This window comes from Hyposmocoma kahamanoa, unplaced genomic scaffold, assembly GCF_003589595.1.
Source record: "Hyposmocoma kahamanoa isolate Upper Pololo Valley unplaced genomic scaffold, ASM358959v1 100021, whole genome shotgun sequence".
Taxonomy (NCBI): domain Eukaryota; kingdom Metazoa; phylum Arthropoda; class Insecta; order Lepidoptera; family Cosmopterigidae; genus Hyposmocoma; species Hyposmocoma kahamanoa.
Window position 1 is genome coordinate 13094287 of NW_020653200.1, and position 18610 is coordinate 13112896.

Consider the following 18610-nt stretch of genomic DNA (forward strand, 5'->3'; position numbering starts at 1 on the left):
GTAACCCTAGGAAGGGTTGAAATCTCCTCAGATCTATTAGCCCATAACTTGATATTACAAATATCAACATTTATGCGTATTTCGATAAAAGAAATTTACTGTGTCATCATTACTTTTTGAATTGTGCAATTTATCAAATTTCTCGTGGGAGTAGTTCCGGCCCAAAGCTATGTAATTAATTACCTCAACACAACAATAGATACAATATCTCTCTTATGATTTTATATTTCAATATATGGTCGCTACTTTGGTGACTGGTATTAGCACTTAGTCGAAAGACGTGTAAATTACTTAAAATATTTACAACGACTGGATTGGATATATAGCCTTTCCGCTGTTAATGCTTTTTGAAAACTCAAACGATGGATTGTAATTTTCCCTATAAGAGAATTAACTGGATCAATTCCAATAAAATTTGGAAAGGCACTTAATTATGAAATACTATAGGGAATATTACAATAGGGGTGACTTTTACTTCATAGTGAGACATTATACGCTAATAAACAAACAGGAGCATGCATGCGAAATTCTTAAGGTATAATAAATAGGTCTCGTCTGTACGAAGTGGTGAAGTGAAGAAGTGGTACTTTTCTCATTAGGAAAATTTATTATAAACAACACTGTTATCTACGTGCAATCATATTCAATGAACTCACTCACGAATCAATATTAACTCCTAAATAAACAGTATAAGTAATACCTACGTCGACTTATCTGGAACTGTAAATGCAAGAAGGCGGACTCCATTGATCCCTCTCGAAAACCCTTATCGTCCGAGTTTCCACTTCTTGCCTTTTAACTAATGGTGATTTTCATTTTTTCAATTATTTCGAATTGAGTATGTTTTTATCTGAGAGTATGCTTTATACTTAGTTCTATAATTCATTATCGCGTAGACCTAATCAGCGATACTTTTGAAGAGCGTGACGTATGACTTATCCATTACATTTTAATTTTTTGAACATTTGGAAATATTGAAAGAAAATGTAAATATTTGCTGTTGTGTGTTGAAATGGTAGTATTTGTCTGTTTTTGATATTAAAATTTCTAACATTTCAACGCTTTCAAATATATCGGTCACAAATGTGAAATTAATATTAGGAATTGTTAAATTACAAGCAGGTACAATGGTACGTACCTGAGTTATTAGGTACTCTGTATATAACAGCAAAGATAACTTTCAAACTCTTTTATGTGTGCAATTTTCTGTAAAGTTGGACAGTTTATCATTTGAATATATAGGTGAATGGTGCGAGAGGAGTCAGGTGCTGCGCCGTGATATATCGTCGAGGGGTGGCACAGCCCTCGACGCGACGACGGCCTGGGGCGCGATGACTCGGCATTAAAAACAAGTTAGCGCCGAGATGATGCGAGAAAATTCAATACGAATAGAAATCCAAAACCCGCTCGATTGGAAAACACACTTAAATTGAGTCCATACACTGGACTAGTCTATTTAACCAATACCAATTTTATGTACGTTCAGTTAAAGAACCAAGTGCGCTCTTATTTTTATTGTTATGTGCATTACGACTATTTTGAACTTTTATTAGTATTCACCGAAAGTAGTCGTAAAATAATACTACCTAAGAAGACACAGACAATTTTTAATATAAAATTTCTTGCATCCAACAACCTTTAAATAATGATGGTAAAAATCAGTGGGTAAAACGCAACCTATTTAATTAGAATAAAGTTATTATTAAAATATATTAGTACTGAAATCATTATGTCAATAATAACAATAATGGAGCAAATATTTGAAATTCATCTGTTAAATATTATGGTATCTCATCAAAAGGTAGTTTGAATAAGAAAACTTGAAACGATTGCTGACGCACACCATATGCAATAATAACGATGAAGTGTGAAATTGAGAAAGCGCGGTTCTATTGCCGACAATGGTCGAGTTAACTACCCGCTTCGTCGTAGCTGTGTTAATGAAGCACCTTGGCCTGAATCAATATAGAGGCAGATTTTATCGCGCGAACACCGCTACAACAGTTCGCACCCACCGACACTCGATCCTCGCGCGCCCAGCTTTCCAACTAAGTCATAAGCCCGATTTTCAATTTCAATTTTAAATTTGTCCATAACTTTCAGATTGAAAGACGTCGTTCGACAATAAAGTTTTGAATTTTATGTAACATTACTTATTACGTACCAGATCCAGAAATACACATTCCAAAAACACTTTTTTTGTTAGACAGGATAGAGAAACGGATAATTATTCAATATCGCAATCACACTTCTAATAGATTTTCTTGCAAGCTTACGAATTTTTGTTTTAAACTCAGGCAAAAAAATAAGTTTCAACGTTGAAAAATGTTGTTAATCAACTTCAAATTCTTTTAATTAAAATGATATCACCCATAATTCTAAATAGAAATCGAGTTTTTCAGTAGACCGGAGGAAAATATCGGATTCTAGTAACTTGAGGCTGGAAATGTTATATCGCGAACGAATGTTAAACGCGTGGGTGAAGGGCGGACGAGACTCGCTCGCCGGCCTCCCGTCCAGCACTGGCGGTGGGCCCTCCGCTTGGGCGGTTATATGGCCTAAACAGCGGCCGCTGCGTCACCCACCTGCGCACACCCACCTTTTACTAACCACCTACACCTACGCCTGACCTAACCCCCAAAAATTTTTGTAAGCATATGTTTCTTTCAATAACAATACCTCTCACCAGGGAATATCATTGCATAACGTTCTCACTTGTTTGCAAATCTAAATGAGGAAATCGGTGCAAGTCATTCTTGTAGGTTAAAAGGGATTGCTAGGCTAACTTCCTTATTAATTTAATATTATTTAATTAAGGTTCTTAACATCCAGAACGTTTGATGGTCAATTCAACGGTGCATTATGTGAATGACATGACATTATCAATTTATTTGAAATGTTAGAGATAGTGGTTAGCCAAATATTTTTTGCAGAAATGTTTACAGTAAAGGGTGGAAGTCCAGGGCAAACTGAGGAGCGAGGTCGTCGGCGGCGATGGGCGTACGGGGTGCGGGTATCACGCGATCAACACATAAAACATGCTTCGATTTGAACCGAACATCCAACTAAATGATTGGATATCGAAACTACGAACACCAGTTATTAAAGATGAGTTGAAGAGGTTTTTTAAACACCTGAACTTGTAGATAATCAAAGCAAAAACTTTTTTTTTAATATTTAGTGTATTTCAAATTTATTTTCCCTATTTTACGTTTAAGAAGATATTATCAGTTGAACTATTTGTCGTGGAAAGCGCTCATCTACTTAAGAGAGTATATAAAATAATAAAAAAAATTAAATGGTTTTACATGCTGTTACTATGTGCAAAGTTTTAGTATTTCTTTTTGCCTACAGAATTAGGGTCCGTGCGAATGAATAACGGAATGAACCGAAAAATTGCGAACATAGAAGCAAAAACATGTTAATTATCTCACGTAACAAAAAAATAATTGAAAAGTTTGCCTGAAATTGAAGATATATCAATTGGGTTTCAAAAATGGCTGCCAACAATCGTCGTTCTAGGTAAATAAATCTCCTAATCTTTGCTACCAACATTCTTACCGAATCTGCTTATTCCTACATGGACGTTACCTTTTATTTAATGTTCAGCATTCAACATTAATATACAGAACATGGTTTTCACATAATTATATATTAATGAACCATATACTAATGAATAATATAGCAGAATGGAACTGTATGATGTTTTTGGTGGCTTTTAGGGTCGGTGCAGCCGATTATAACTGCGACGAGTAATTTTCTATTATGGTGAATTTAATAATGATGCTTTAACAAATAACTATTAGCTTTGTAATGACATATTCGATGACAGAGACCACAACTCTATGAAACTACACATTTTTCCACAATAAATCGTAAAATATTAATGCACTGCTCACCTCAGACTTTTCTGGAATAAGATGCTTTTTCTTAAGAGTGGAGTCATGATAGCGGAACGGCATGGGATCTTCGCCTGAAACAGCCCGCTGGTAGGAAAGCCGACGGCCCGCAGGCGGGCCACCCGGTATACTTGTATTGTCTTGATTAGGTTGAGTATACACCTGTATTTCTCTAGATCGCTCCTCTTGTATCGCTCGATTAAAGGCGTTTGAATAATTTTCACTGAACGCCCAAGTCATTCTGAAATTCATAGTAACCAAAATGAAACTACGTCTCTAGGAGTTCTTACAAGGGAGATAGCTAATGCCCTAAAATATTTAGCTATATGTAACAGTCAATAATATTTATTAAACTCTACACGCAATTTTTTTCGAATTCCATAAAAGAAACATTGAAATCACAGACAGGAGTTTCAATAGTTTTTATTTCCAGTATGAGGGAGCTAATATAAAATAATACAGTTGTTTTGTTTTTGTAGTTGTAGGATTGATCCGTAAAATGCAACACCAGCAATGAATAAATCAAATGTGCAGTTTGTGCACGACGATACTGACCTCCGAGCTTGTTCATTGAACCTATCCGCCAGAGAATTTGGTTTTAAATCTACTTCTACTGTTACAACATACTCGCTCGTAACGTTACATACTTATTTATACAAATATACAAGTAGTTCCCAAAGGTTTGTACCAAAAAGTATAGCTATTATACAACTTTTGACCCTTTGAGTTCAAACCAAACAATTGTCGAGTTTTCACACAAAAAAACTTTTTCTTCGCTTCTTTGATTTCTATGAGACGTAAAATGAAGTTTCAATATTCGAAAATCGTGGAACTCGTATATTTGTTTTGCGAAGCACAATCAAAACGAACTCACACAGATCTAGAAAGTGCTGGACTTTATAACGGTAAAGTAGTTTGAAGGGACAACGTAATAATTTATTTCCTAAATATTAAAAATTACCTGGAAGATCTGTTAGACTTTGTTCTCCGTTTGCCTGTGGCAGAATCCAAGCCTGAGCTCATCGAGATAGCACGCGAGTTCAATAATGAATCTTCGATGTAGGCCTCGTTTAGACCTGAAACCAATGACGTTTGTCGTAAACCTAATTTTTCATAGATTTTTTCACACTGGTGAGAAAACACAAGCTGTCCTATTATATTTTGAATTTTAATGGTGAAGAGCTGTTGACTTAGGGAGTCACCACATTAGACAAAGATTCGCATTAAGACTATCAGAAAAACCATTTAAACAGAGTGAAAAAGACGTGCGTTTCGACTAAAGCTTTTTTAGACCGATTCAAGCCGATTCCGTGTTATTAAGTGTGGTCTCTTATCTGAATCGTTCGTACTGAACCAATAGAGACTGACATAGGTACCTATTAATATGCCAATATGTCATTTTCCATGCATGTAAAGAGGTAAGTTGCCATCCGTAACGACCTTCATGCACTTGAAGGGTATCTGTTATCAGTCACACAAAGAAGCATTCCATTTATGTTTTGTTTAAAATTGTTGAGTAAAAACGAGTTATCGGTAAAAGTGTTGACAAGAAATCACTACAAATATTTTATCCGTGATTCCAGAATTTCTATGTCTCTACTATATAATTATAAGTATTGTAGTATACGTTTACAAAAATGTGTTAAAAATAAATAAACATCCCTATCACAGGCTACATACCCTTGTAAAGACATTTTATCGATATCTTTACCCAAACCTCTTTGAAACGAGTGGGGTTTATATTTATAAGTGGACATGGATATTTATAAATTTGCAGATATTTTTGTTCCCTAATTTTTTACTTATTTTCAAGTAACGTAATAGAGTGTATGAGTTTGTAGAAAGACATGAATAATTTCCACTAAAGTACGCCAACGCTAAGTTCATTGTATTTAACGTGCATTTACCCTTTAAAATATCTGCACCTGTCTCGTTTTGACTTAAGGCTATGAAGGAGATAGGAAATGAAGATTTCCACTGAAAGTTTTCCCGCGTGGAAGGTAACTGAGTAGTTTGTATTCGCCTCTCAAAGATAGCATATATTCTATCTTACATTCAGAAAATTAAATGTCCTTCCAAAAAGTATTGAAACTTAATTTACGACTGGTGCAAGGTGAAAATTTAACATTTTAACTCTAGGTATAAACTTTTTATCTGTAAGTTGCTTCTTTTATAATTAATGGCGACTTACGTCGCTTACTTTAGGCCAAACTTATAGTAGTTGCGAGCTTAAATTTATTATACCATGACGTAGTATGTAACTACATAACCTGTTTATTGAAAAAAAAAAAGATTTCAATACTAATATTTTATGCCCTATATATTTTAGAAAATTAAAAAACAAAGGCACACGCATACTCAGGCAGACGCATGGTTTATTTTTCATTTTTCTAGAGAAGATAGTAACTATATACCTATAATATTTTACTTACTTGATCCTCGCAGTTAGCTGGCAAACTTCCGTACCAACAAATACCTCTACAATAGATATATACTGTGCAGACATAAATCAAGTAACTTGTATTAATCACAATGGTTAGGTACATTTCAGCACGGTGACTTGCTGTATGAATTCTAAATATAGCGTGGCGTTTTAGTTAATTTCCATCAAGCATAAAATTCATGTACTCTATTGAGTATTAATTAGTAAGATAAGTAATCGTAATATGGAATAGACATATTATTTTACTATTACTAAGAATTTGCTTAGTTTCATATTATTTAAGTAAAATGGAGGAAAGTGTGAGTTAACAGTGCAGGGTTCCAGTTCAAGCGGTGGAGCACATAGGAGATGGTTCGATAGACAAATGATAAATATTTTACTCAATTATACGATACAAACACAGATTCAATACGAAACTAGTTACTTTTTTGTCATGGCAGTGAAAGGGCGGTGACTCAGCAAGTGTCAAAGTACCCTAACAGGTGCCTACCGATATGCTCGACATTGTTGATCGAGACAACGAGAATTATAGACGTTTTCGAGTTGTTTGGGAGTGATATTGAGATTGTGGCATTAATTAATGTTTTTTTTTTCATTTATAATGCAATACAGGTATCCTTTTCGAGGTATTTGGGGATGCTCATTACAAATATGGCACTCATTTCTAAATCCAAGATGGCGGGTACGATTTTTCGAATAATGGCAAGTTGGGTATCGTTTTCGAGCTATTTGGGGGTGCTCATTACAAATATAGCACTTATTTGTAAATCCAAGATTGCGGATACAATTTTTCAAAGAAATGCAATATGGGTATTCTTTTCGAGGTATTTGGGGATGCTCAATACGAAAATGGCACTCATTTCTAAATCCAAGATGGCGGGCACGAGAAATATGTGCTGTATTCGTAATGAGCACTCCCAAATACCTCGAAAACGATACCCAACTTGCCAATATTCGAAAAACCGTACCAGCTATCTTAGGATTAGAAATAAATGCTGTATTCGTAATGAGCTCCCCCCAAATACCTCGAAAATAATACCCAACATACCGATATATGTAAAATCGTATCCGCCATCTTGGATTTACAAATAAGTGCTATATTCGTAAAGAGCACCCCCAAATACCTCGAAAACGATATCCAACTTGCCATTATTCGAAAAGTCGTGACCGCCATCTTGGATTTGGAAATTAGTTCCATGTTTGTCATGAGCACCTATCGAGGACAGCGAAGGAAACGGCGGTTTAGATAGGAAAAGGTGTATTATTATAGAAGAAAAAAGACAGTAAAAACAGCAGAAGAAAAATCGCAGAGACAAGAAAAGGACCTAGAGGCAAAGACCTAAACATAAACTAATTACACATCTAAAAACTATAAAGAGGGTCTGTCCTCGACATCGCCCTCCTCGTAAACTAGCAGTTTACCTTAAGTACCTTAAGTAGCTTAATACCATGTTAAAACTATGCAATGCAAAAGAAACAAAAAAAAAACAAACAACTTAGTCACTAAAATTAACGTCCAAATTAGCGAGCTTTCTGACTGGACGTCTTCAAATTCCACCAGCCGTATTCACGTCCGCTACCCTGACAATGTGGTCTCGAGCGGGGTGGACACACTCCTCTCGGTTGGTTACCTTCGCATATCACGACGACATCACCCCCCTCCCCCTTCTTGGGTTCAACAGCGAATAATTAACAGTAAATACTCCCGCACCCATCGATTCCGCGGCTGTCGCCAACAAAGGCGGTCCCATTGTCGGAATAAATCTGCTTCGGACATCCTCGTCTGGACATAAAACGACGTAGAGTCACTATCGCAGAATCCGCTGACAAACTTTCTACAACCTCTAAATGGGCAGCTCTGGTTGAGAAGCAAGTGAATAGGGCGATCCGACGCTTCTCTCTACGATGTCCTACAGTGACTTCCACAGGGCCGAAATAGTCTAAACCGAAAATGGAAAAGGGACGCTTGTGATGGATGAGGCGTTCAGCAGGCAAGACTCTAGTCGGTGGAATGGATGGCAAAGCTTTCCTGTTTTTGTAGATCTGGCAATTTGCAGCTACTGCTCTGACCATGTGACGTAGTTGAATAACCCAGTAGCGCTGCCGAAGTTCATTGACAACTATCTCGCGAACGCCGTGTCCAGCCCACGCATGATAGTAGCTCACAATGAGCCGAGCTATGTGATTGCGTCCGATCAAAACTAAGGGTTGCTTCATATCCTCCGCGACCTTGCTAACTGTAGAGATTAGACCATCCAGGCAGTACAGGCCATCGTCGTCCTGCTTTAGAGGTAAGCGCTCCAAATGGCTCTTGCTTAGACTCTCCAATTGACTTTGGTGCAGCAGGTGCAATTCAACATTGTTGACGTCTCGGGCGAGTAGCAGACGCGGCCCTTCTCGTACACGAAGACGTTTACTAAAAGCTTTTTTTCTAATGAGGAGTAAAAACTGGTGGGCTCGGGGTGTGGCACGGAGAAGCCATACCATACCAAGAAACAAAATCCTGACATTTTGGATGTACCATGTTGAAGGGCCTGGAAGGAGCTAACGTTAAAAGGGATTTGACATTGTGATCACTGACTAGAGTGCATGGTTCAGCGGGGAACTCTATTTGTCCCGACAAAATGATGTCGGGGCCCCGCAGCCAGACTAGCGAATCCTTACCACCTGTCACGACTCGAGTGGCATCATCAGCCACATTAAGCTCGGGTGGAATCCAAAACCATTCGTAAGGTTGAGTAAGCTCGGAAATTTCGCTAGTACGATTTCTCACGAAGGTGTTGGGATCGGGTGTGGAATGGAAGATATAACAACAAATAATCATATAATAATAATAAATTCTGGCAGCTTTGTTATATACTAACCTAACCTAAACTCACTGGAGGAGGTGGAACCAACTAGCAAATGCAACCAAATTCGGTCCTGGCAGCTTTGTCATATACTAATCTATCCTAAACCCAGAGGAGGAGGTTGAACTAACTAGGAAATCCAAACAAATCGGTTCATTCACCGTTGCATCTAAACACCACTGGAATTACATTAATTTTTTTTTCACACATACACATTCAACATAATACTCATTGAATGTTATATCTGGAGTGTTTATATAAAATAAACATTATGACATCGGCATATTGGATTGAAAGTTGTTATATCAATCGTCTATTATTCCCAGTGACCCTTATATCATGCAAGAATATGTCAAATGTCTGTATACCATAAATTAATTATATCTGTTGAGCGTCATATCGACTAAAAATATGTCATTTGTTGTTTATACATTACGAATCGCACCCGTTGGGATCACCAGCAGGTTTGCGGATCCAAGCCAGAACGGTCTGTGAATCGCACCAGAAATATCGCTTAGTGGGCTTTGTTCGGTGCTGCTCACAGATCGTCGTTGCTAACCTGGCCCCTAACAGCGGGGCTTGCAATTCAAGTCGAGACGCTGAAGATTGCTTCAATGATGCGACTCTTGATTTACTCATAATAAACTCAAAGAAACACAGGCATAAGCTTGACCACTTACGTCTATGAAGGAGTGCAACTCTCGAGCGACAGGACCAACAATGTAGGAATAGCTACGTGGTATCGTTACTAACTTTACAGACTCCACGTTGCGGTACCATTCCGCCCAAAACTCGCGTTCAGCACAGGGTAATACATCGTCCCACACATTCACTAACTGCCAAGTTATTTGAAAAATAATTTTACCCGATTAATAACGGGATATAAAAACCCTAAAGGATCGAAAACCTTCATCAGATCTCGTAGCGCTTGACGTTTGGTCAACGCTTCGAAGTCTGGTGTACTAAAATTAGATTTGAATGTGAAGTTGGCATCGTGTGGCACCCAATATAACCCTAACACGCGAAAACCTTTGCATTGTGCAAACTTACCAACTGTAGTGCCGACCAACCAGTGCACTCCCAACAGATGCCTGATATCTCACCTTCATTTGAGATGCCTGTACTGTCGTGTTAGTTCCTTACTCTTAGGTATCATAACAGACTAAATTACAAACAGGAACTACAAAAGTGTGAGAAGATTGCGAGTAAGTTCGGTCATCTTTTCTCTTGCTCTGATTGCTGCTTTCCTCTTAACTCTTATTGGCGTTAGATCATTCAGAGCCTCAGACAGCTCGTGTCCTACTTCCACCCCTCCAGCAGGCGGCTTAGCAGAATTTGTTTCTTGACTTTCAGAGGACTTGGCAATCTCTACTTCAGGAACTTGCTCAGAAAGACCTTCTTCACTTTCATTCCTCTTACTATTTATTTCAAGTGGGTATAAGTGACCTACCGAGCGAGTGTACTCTGAATTGCCTACTTTCACTTTTGCTATTCGACACTCCCCATCAGCTCCACGAGTCAATGAAATTATTTTTCCTACCTTCCACTTATTTCTGTTCTTGACATCACTTTTGATTTGAACTACATCACCGACCTCTGGCATATTACTATTTGTTACTCTGGGTTGCTATGGACTGTAATTGTATTTTTCTCTAAGACTGAATAAATATTGAGTGGTAAACATTTTTCTAAACTCTGCCACGATCTTGTGTCCTCTTATCCAACCTTCTATTAGGGCTTGTTTTGTCGACGTACTTCCATGTACTTCCATGTACTTCCAGGAGGTATATTTCCATTTAACGGTTCCAGAGCAATGCATTTCCCCAATGAAAGAAAATCGGCTGATTTCAATATTTGTTCAGGCTCCGAGCCAACACATGTCAGGGGTAGACTATTCAAAACAGACTCTATTTCTTTGACCACAGTAAGTAACTGTGTTTCCCTTAAGAGATGTTTATCCAGGGTCCTCTTCATACAGTGTTTGACAAGTCCAACCATCCTTTCATAAAAACGCCCATGCCAAGGTGCTAGTTGCGGTATAAACTTCCACTTGATTGTATCTGAGACAACTTCTGCGGTCAGTTTAAAAAGGGTTGCATTGTCTGTCATGATTACCTCAGGTTTTCCCCGATTCGCAAAAAAGCGTCTTAAACCTAGTAGACAATCGTCGGCAGTTAAATCTTTCACTATTTCCATATGGATGGCTCTCACAGCTAAGCAGGTAAGTAATCATACCCATCTCTTTTCCTTGCCTATTTCTCCAATGATGTAAAGTGGACCAAAATAATCCATACCGGTGTAGGTAAAAGGGGCACTTAAATTAACTCGTTCTGCTGGCAAATCTGAGGTGCGGTAGCTTATAGGGACCAAATCCATGCTTCACACATTTCTCACAGTGTCTTAATATCTTTTGTACTTGCGCTCTTCCTTGAGGTATCCAAAACTTCTCTCTTATCGAGCTTAACGTATGCCACACACCCACATGATAGTCTTCTCCTCATTTCTTGTATCAATTTGCTTGTGTACTCACTATCTCTAGGGGTGAGAGCAGGATGTTTGGTATCGTAAGACCAGTTCGTGTTAGCCATCTGTCCACGGCATCTCAACACACTGTCCACACCAAGATACAGACCTACATTTCTGGTGAGATGCGTTACATTACCTTCAACTTCATTAGGAAAATATTTTCTTTGCAGTGTCTTCAAATTTTTCACCTCCCGGGTATTCTCCAGCTGGTAACAATCTTGTTTTGGTGAGCTACACCCAGTGAGTTCATTTATATCCTCTTCGTCATTAGTCACCATTGTTATATCTGGACATAAAACGTCCAGACTCTCCCCCAACACACAAGACGATTCCTCACTTTCAAGATACATACTTTGTGGCCACTCACTTTTGTCCTTAAGAAGAAATGATGCACCTTGGAACCACAAGTCATTTTTCTCTGTCCAAAGGTCAGGTCGTGTTGCTACATTGGCAGGATTACTGTCTGTGTTGATGTAGCAAGCCTGGATTTCTTTGTTTCGCTTGATTGTATTGATTCTTCTTGAAACAAATAGTGGTAATAATTTATTTGATTTCATGCAACCCAAAACGACCATACTGTCTGTCCACAAGTATTGATGGTCAATTGTTAGTCCAATCACATTTTTGACATACAAAATTAGTTTACTTCCAATATAGTATCCGAGTAATTCCAATTTTGGAATTTTCAAGCTATCTTTGTCTTGTCTTGGTGTAATTCTAGACTTGGACATTAAGAAGGCTACCTTGGTATCAACTCCATTACTTGAACGTAAGTAGAGAACTATAGCATAGGTATCTTTTGATGCGTCTGTAAAACAGTGTAATTCATATGTGACTGTATTTTCTTCTGGTGCAATACAAGCAAATCGTGGTATAACGACATTTCGAACCATCATTAAACAGTCAGTTACTTCATCCCATTTCTGTTTTAACTCCTCAGGTAGTAGTGTGTCCCATTTGAGTTTATTTTCCCACAGCTGTTGGAGTAACAATTTAGCACGTAATATTAAGGGTGAACAAAATCCACAAGGATCATATACTAAAGCTATAGTGCTAAGTATTTCTCTTTTATATTGAATTTGTTTAGTATTTTGTTCATCCAGTAAATTCTCTTTTATTTTTAGACGCAAAGTATCTTTTTTAGTGTCCCACACTAAACCCAACATCTTGGTTTTTGCAGAAGTCGTTGCTCTGTACTCTTGTGGAATTGTCTTAAGGAAATCAGGATTGTTAGAGTTCCATTCACGGATATTCATTGACAAATCTTGGAAAACTCTCCTAGTGTCCTTGTACAACTGTTGCGCTTCTTCTACTGTTTTTGCAAGGTTTTTACAAGGTTATCTACGTAGCATTTATCGGTAATCTTTGACAATAAGTCTGGGTAGTTTTGTGAAATAAGGTAGTTTATTGTAGCAGTTAGTATGAATGGACTTGAAATAATCCCAAAAGGCACGCTACAAAATCGCAGGTGTAGTAAATTTTCTTTAGAGATTGGTTGATTTACATGTTTAAGCCATAGAAATCTTGTGACATCTCTGTCTTTTATTTGGAGACCTATCTGTAGAAAGGCCTTTTCTACATCAGCTGTAATAGCAATTTTATAAGTACAAAATTGTAGGAGAATTGCGAGTAAGTCTCCAATCAAAGAAGGTCCTCTATACATTCGTTCTAACTTTTATGATTTTTTAGTTTCCCTGAAGCATCATACACCAACCTTCCTTTTTTCCTCTCTTGCTTGACTATATGATGGGGTAGATAGTGTAAAGGTGGAATTCTTTGTCTTGTGGCATCATCCTCAGGTTCGACTAATTCTATAGTGCCACTTTGCAGTTGTGCTTTAAGAATTTGTACATATTCTTCCTAAGTATTTTTATCAATTCGCTGTAGCAGCCCCTTCAACCTTCCATATGCTAGTCCAAATTTAGTAGGTATTTCTGGTGGGTACTGAATCCAAGGCCACTTAATCATGTATCTTTGATTTACATACTTGACATTGTTGTTGAAGTGTTTTACTGCTTCATCTTCTCTTGTAACCTTAGGAGAATCTAAGATCCCTATGCTTTCTAGTGACCACAAAAATGTCAAATCTGTATTTCTGAGAGGAAGGTCAGGCTCTGTGTAGTACATACATTCTGGGCCATGGCATTGACTATACTATACTATATATATTTTGATCATCCGAATCAAATTTGCCACTTAATATCCAACCAAATTCAGTATTGATTAAAAACAAATTGTCACACAATTTCTTACTTTCTGATTTAAAGAATGAAAAGTAATAATCGTTTCCAATTAAGATATCTATTTTCTCTCCCGCAGATCCATCATCAGCTAGTAAATCAACACATATTTTCTGCACTGGCACTGATATTCTGTTAGTGATGTGAGGTACTATATTTGCTCGTATCTTTCTTGTAGTTTCTCGCCCAGTCTTTAATTCAATTTTAACAGAAGGACTTGCAGTTTGTGTAGGTGATTCTGACCCAAAGGTAAATATTATTAGTTGGTCTACTTTATCAATAACTAACTTTAGTTCATCTGCTAATTGCTGTGTGATGTAACTTCGTTGGCTGCCACTAAATAATAGTAGCCTACATTTTCTTTCCTCATTCTGACTCTTTATAGTCACCACTGCCGTCTGCAAAAATTAACTTTGGTTAAACATAGAACAGCAATTTATTTCTAATTTACGGCAAACTTCTTTGGGCACAAGGCTCTGTTGTGTGTACCCTTGCAATGATAACATGGTTTCTTCATATTACAATCTTTTATGAAATGTCCTATCTTAAAGCAAAGGTGACATCTTGGTCCTAGTTTCTTTCTTCGGGCATTCGTAGTAGAAAATTTCGAACAGGTGTCATTAAAATGCGGGCCCTCACACGCCACGTCTAAGGTGCAATCATAATGTAAATTACATATGCGATATTTTTTCTATCACAACAACCTTTAAATAGAATATCTTTCTTCATGTACACTTCTTCTAACTCCATTTTACTTCAAAGGACTACTATAATTGTCCTAACAGGTCCTTGACCTCATATCGATCCTCCGGATCTGAACTAGTGGGATCCTCCGATCCCTAAGATGGGCACACACCCCTATAGCCCTTCCTCTACAACCGCTTCATGCCCCCTTGTACCTTCAAGACAAGTGGCGGTCTCATTCTAATTCTGTTACTGTTTCGTCATACTCTATCTTCAGGCTGTCTAGTCAACAAATACTGTATCTACGTTAGTAATAAACATTGTGCAAACTTACCAACTGTAGTGCCGACCAACCAGTGCACTCCCAATAGATGCCTGATATCTCACCTTCATTTGAGATGCCTGTACTGCCGTGTTAGTTCCCTACTCTTAGGTATCATAACAGACTAAATTTATTAATGCTTGATATTAAAAAACTTGTACTAAATCGCGACACCCCCATATACCTCGAAAACGATAACCAACTTGCCATTATTCGAAAGATTGTGCCCGCCATCTTGGATTTAGAAATGAGTGCCATATTCGTAATGAGCATCCCCAAATAACTCGAAAAGAATACCCACATTGCATTTTTTTGAAAAAATCGTGTCCACCAGGTTGGATTTACAAATAAGTGCTATAGTCGTAATAAGCACCTCAAATACCTCGAAAACGATACCCAACTTGCCATTATTCTAAAAATCGTGCCCGCCATCTTGGATTTAGAAATGCGAAAAGTCGTGTCCGCCATTATATGTATATTCAGATATAAATGGGATTTCCATAAGGATTACCAAAAATAATTTTTTGAAAATTCCTGGCAACCATCTTGGATTTAGATATTAATGCCACATTCTCTATAAGCACTCCCAAACAACTCGAAAACGTCTATAATTCTCGTTGTCGATCCCACACTTTCATATTTAACCAGTTATTTTAGGTGTACTTTTTACACTTTATTTATTTCAATGAATAACTTTAGTTTTTGTCATTTCTTTCCTTTGTTTATAAAAAACAAATTACATTGCGAGTGTCAATATAAATTAATAGAGCGCAACAACATTAGATAACCACCTTAATTTTTCATATAATTAGATATTTAACGTGTTCGACTTTTGATTATATCAAATAACAGTCCTACATACAAGAGATTTTGATGGAAGTCGTTCTATAAGCATGGTTTCAGCAGTTAGAGAGTAATCTTGAGTTCGTGAAGAAAAACGAAGTCGGGGTAAAGAAAAACTAAATCAACATTCTGGACACGCTGCAGAACTTCATGGATTCTAGATGAAAGGTGAAGGATGGCATTAATAAATTTGTTGACAGGGTGCAGAGGATACGAAAACACAAGGGGCTTGTAAATGGAGTGGCCTTTGCCTGTGAATGGACAGCGTATGTCTGAAGATGGTGTCAGCAGTAGGTATGTAGTTAGTTGTAGTATGAAGTTTCCCATAGACGAGGGGAAAAATACATGTTTGAATGTTAATAAGAAAACAAAGGAGCATTTGTAATTACTTACCATTATACCTAGACGAAGGTTCACCAAGAGGCTGGCTGGCAGAGAGAACTGGTTGGCTGCCGGCGCGGTATTCCTGGGCCGGACTCTGACTCGCGGCTAAGCTTGAGTTACTCCGGCCCACGGTCGAGGAAGACTGCAAACTTGTCAAGCTACCTTCCTATATTGAAGAAGTTTAATGGTGGTCAATGGTTGAGCTATTGATAATAACAATAATAATAACAACGCACACACTCAACATAGCCCCACACTAGGGATAACCCTGTGTCGCGGGTGCCATGGACACACACATAGACAACCACAAATTACACCCAAACTCACGAGAGAAATAAATGTAGACCATATAAATATTACTCCCGGCCCGGGAATCGAACTTGGGACCTCTGCGTGTCAGGTAACCATTCAAGCATATGCAAGCATATGTATTTTATTATAATAATTTTAGTTCTGTCTTTAGCTTCTCTTAATCAGATAATATACTTATACAAAAATATAAATATAATAAAAACATTAGTTTATTTCTTTTTCATTAATCATTCATTCTTTTTTTGTTATGAGCAAGTAAGTAAAAAATTTGGAATTGAGAACAAATCAATATCAAATTACTATGAACTCAAATTTGCATTTTAGGAGCTGGGCAATTATTCGTCAAACTCACATATTATACGTTTCGAGGTACTGAGCGAGGTCTGGCGAAAGTCCGAAAAACAACAAATGTTTTAAAGTGTTTACTGATAGTATCACAATAGCTTACATTAAACTTTTCTTTCCTTTAAAGTGTGTTTTAGAATAAAAATATAAGTAAGTGATATTATGACTTAAGATTTTTTTTATGTTAATGTAATAGGGGCAATCGACCAGAGGCCACTTCATGAGAGGTGGTCATCGTCGACCACGGACATTTGCAATACCTGATGAAGTTTTGATACTTATATATAAACTGGCTAATTTAATGTATTTTTTTTAAATATCTTTCTATGTTAATTACTTATGTTAGTGTTAAGTAAGTAGTATTATTGCTCATGTCAATGCTGTGCATGTCTGTAATGGGTCATTACATCAGACCATGACCGGAAATGCCATGTACAATTTTTTCAATGTAATAATGTACTATCTGTTGGTGTGCTTAAATAAATAAATACAATTAAATAAATACTTAATTTTTGATAAACACCATGTCATAGCGCAAAGGATACATTTCAGTAGGGAGCCAATCCTTAAATATAATTTCCTGTCATAATAACGTACTGTATGCAGGAATTGGGAATGCATAAATAACACTTTTATGAAGAAATACTTGTGATTATAAAAAATATTGCAATGAATAGGAAAAAAACGTATTATGAAAGGGATAAAAATATAGACTCATAAAAATATTTGCGAGTTGTTACTTACTTGATTGTTTTTCAATAAATCTTCGGTTTTCTCGTTTAACGACTGCAATGATACAGACATGGACCCTCTGCGACGTTCAAGTTCTACTTTATTACTTAACGACTGCCTTTTAAATATTTCTGTGGTATTTTTAAGAAAGCTATCCATTTTTTTTTTGAAGAAAGATGATTTTCTCTCTAATGGAGATTTTCCTATTGAATGAAGGTCCAATTCAGATTGGGAAACGCGTCGTGATAGCATAGTTTGATCTAAAGACAATTTTCTGTCACGGAATTTTACCAACGGTATATTCTTATTTTCTGGATCTTTCTGGGCTTTAACATCTGGAGTTTCTTCAGGTATTCTTTCAGTCTCTTGGGAATCTTGTAACGACTCTTCTTGTACTTTTGAAATTTCATTTCTTATCTCATTTTCATGCACAATATCCAGTTTCTGTACAACGGGATCATCATTTACTTCTGAATTTATATCGTTATAATTAAGAATAATATCTTCGCTCTCTGTAATATCACTACTTGTTGGGACCAGCACAGGATTAGTCGCACTAAATGGTTCAATCCGTTGTTCTTCTGCAGCATTAAGATCGTCGTCAAAGAAGGATTCCTTGTCATTAAGGTGCTTACTGTTCGTTATTTTGCTGCCACGTGGAACTCGCACACTGTTGTTCATTCTTACGGTCCTCAAGATCTCTTTTATTTTCAAGTTTTCCTGAATCGCTTTGACGTCTTTAATGAAAGAATGTGTTTTTTCTTTATCTACATTCTTGATTGGTTTCTCTTTCTTCTGTTTGTGCTTCAGTCGATCCATTGTCGTTCGTCACTTCTCTTGTATAAACACCAAAATCACCCCAGACACTTATTCAGGTCATAAGTTACGATAGCATTTTTCAAAACACTGCGGTTCAGAGACTCTTATCACCGAGTTGCGCAAGCAGTTGGCACAGAACTGGACACCTGTACAAATCATTTAATCAAAGCGTACTGAGTAAGCCGATAACTATATCATTAACGGAACGAGGT

General features: G+C 37.2%; 1 protein-coding gene across 1 annotated transcript in view; it reads right to left on the reverse strand.

The window, feature by feature from the left end:
* LOC113225940 (myosin-M heavy chain) overlaps nt 1-18398 on the reverse strand; it is a 68694-nt gene extending 50296 nt beyond the window's left edge. The window contains exons 1-4 of the mRNA XM_026458421.1: nt 17592-18398; nt 16200-16356; nt 4861-4975; nt 3900-4140 (exon numbers count right to left, since the gene is read on the reverse strand). Coding sequence (XP_026314206.1) covers nt 3900-4140; nt 4861-4975; nt 16200-16356; nt 17592-18398 — 1320 coding nt within the window. The remainder of the gene's footprint in view (nt 1-3899; nt 4141-4860; nt 4976-16199; nt 16357-17591) is intronic.
* Between the last annotated feature and the right edge of the window lie 212 nt (nt 18399-18610).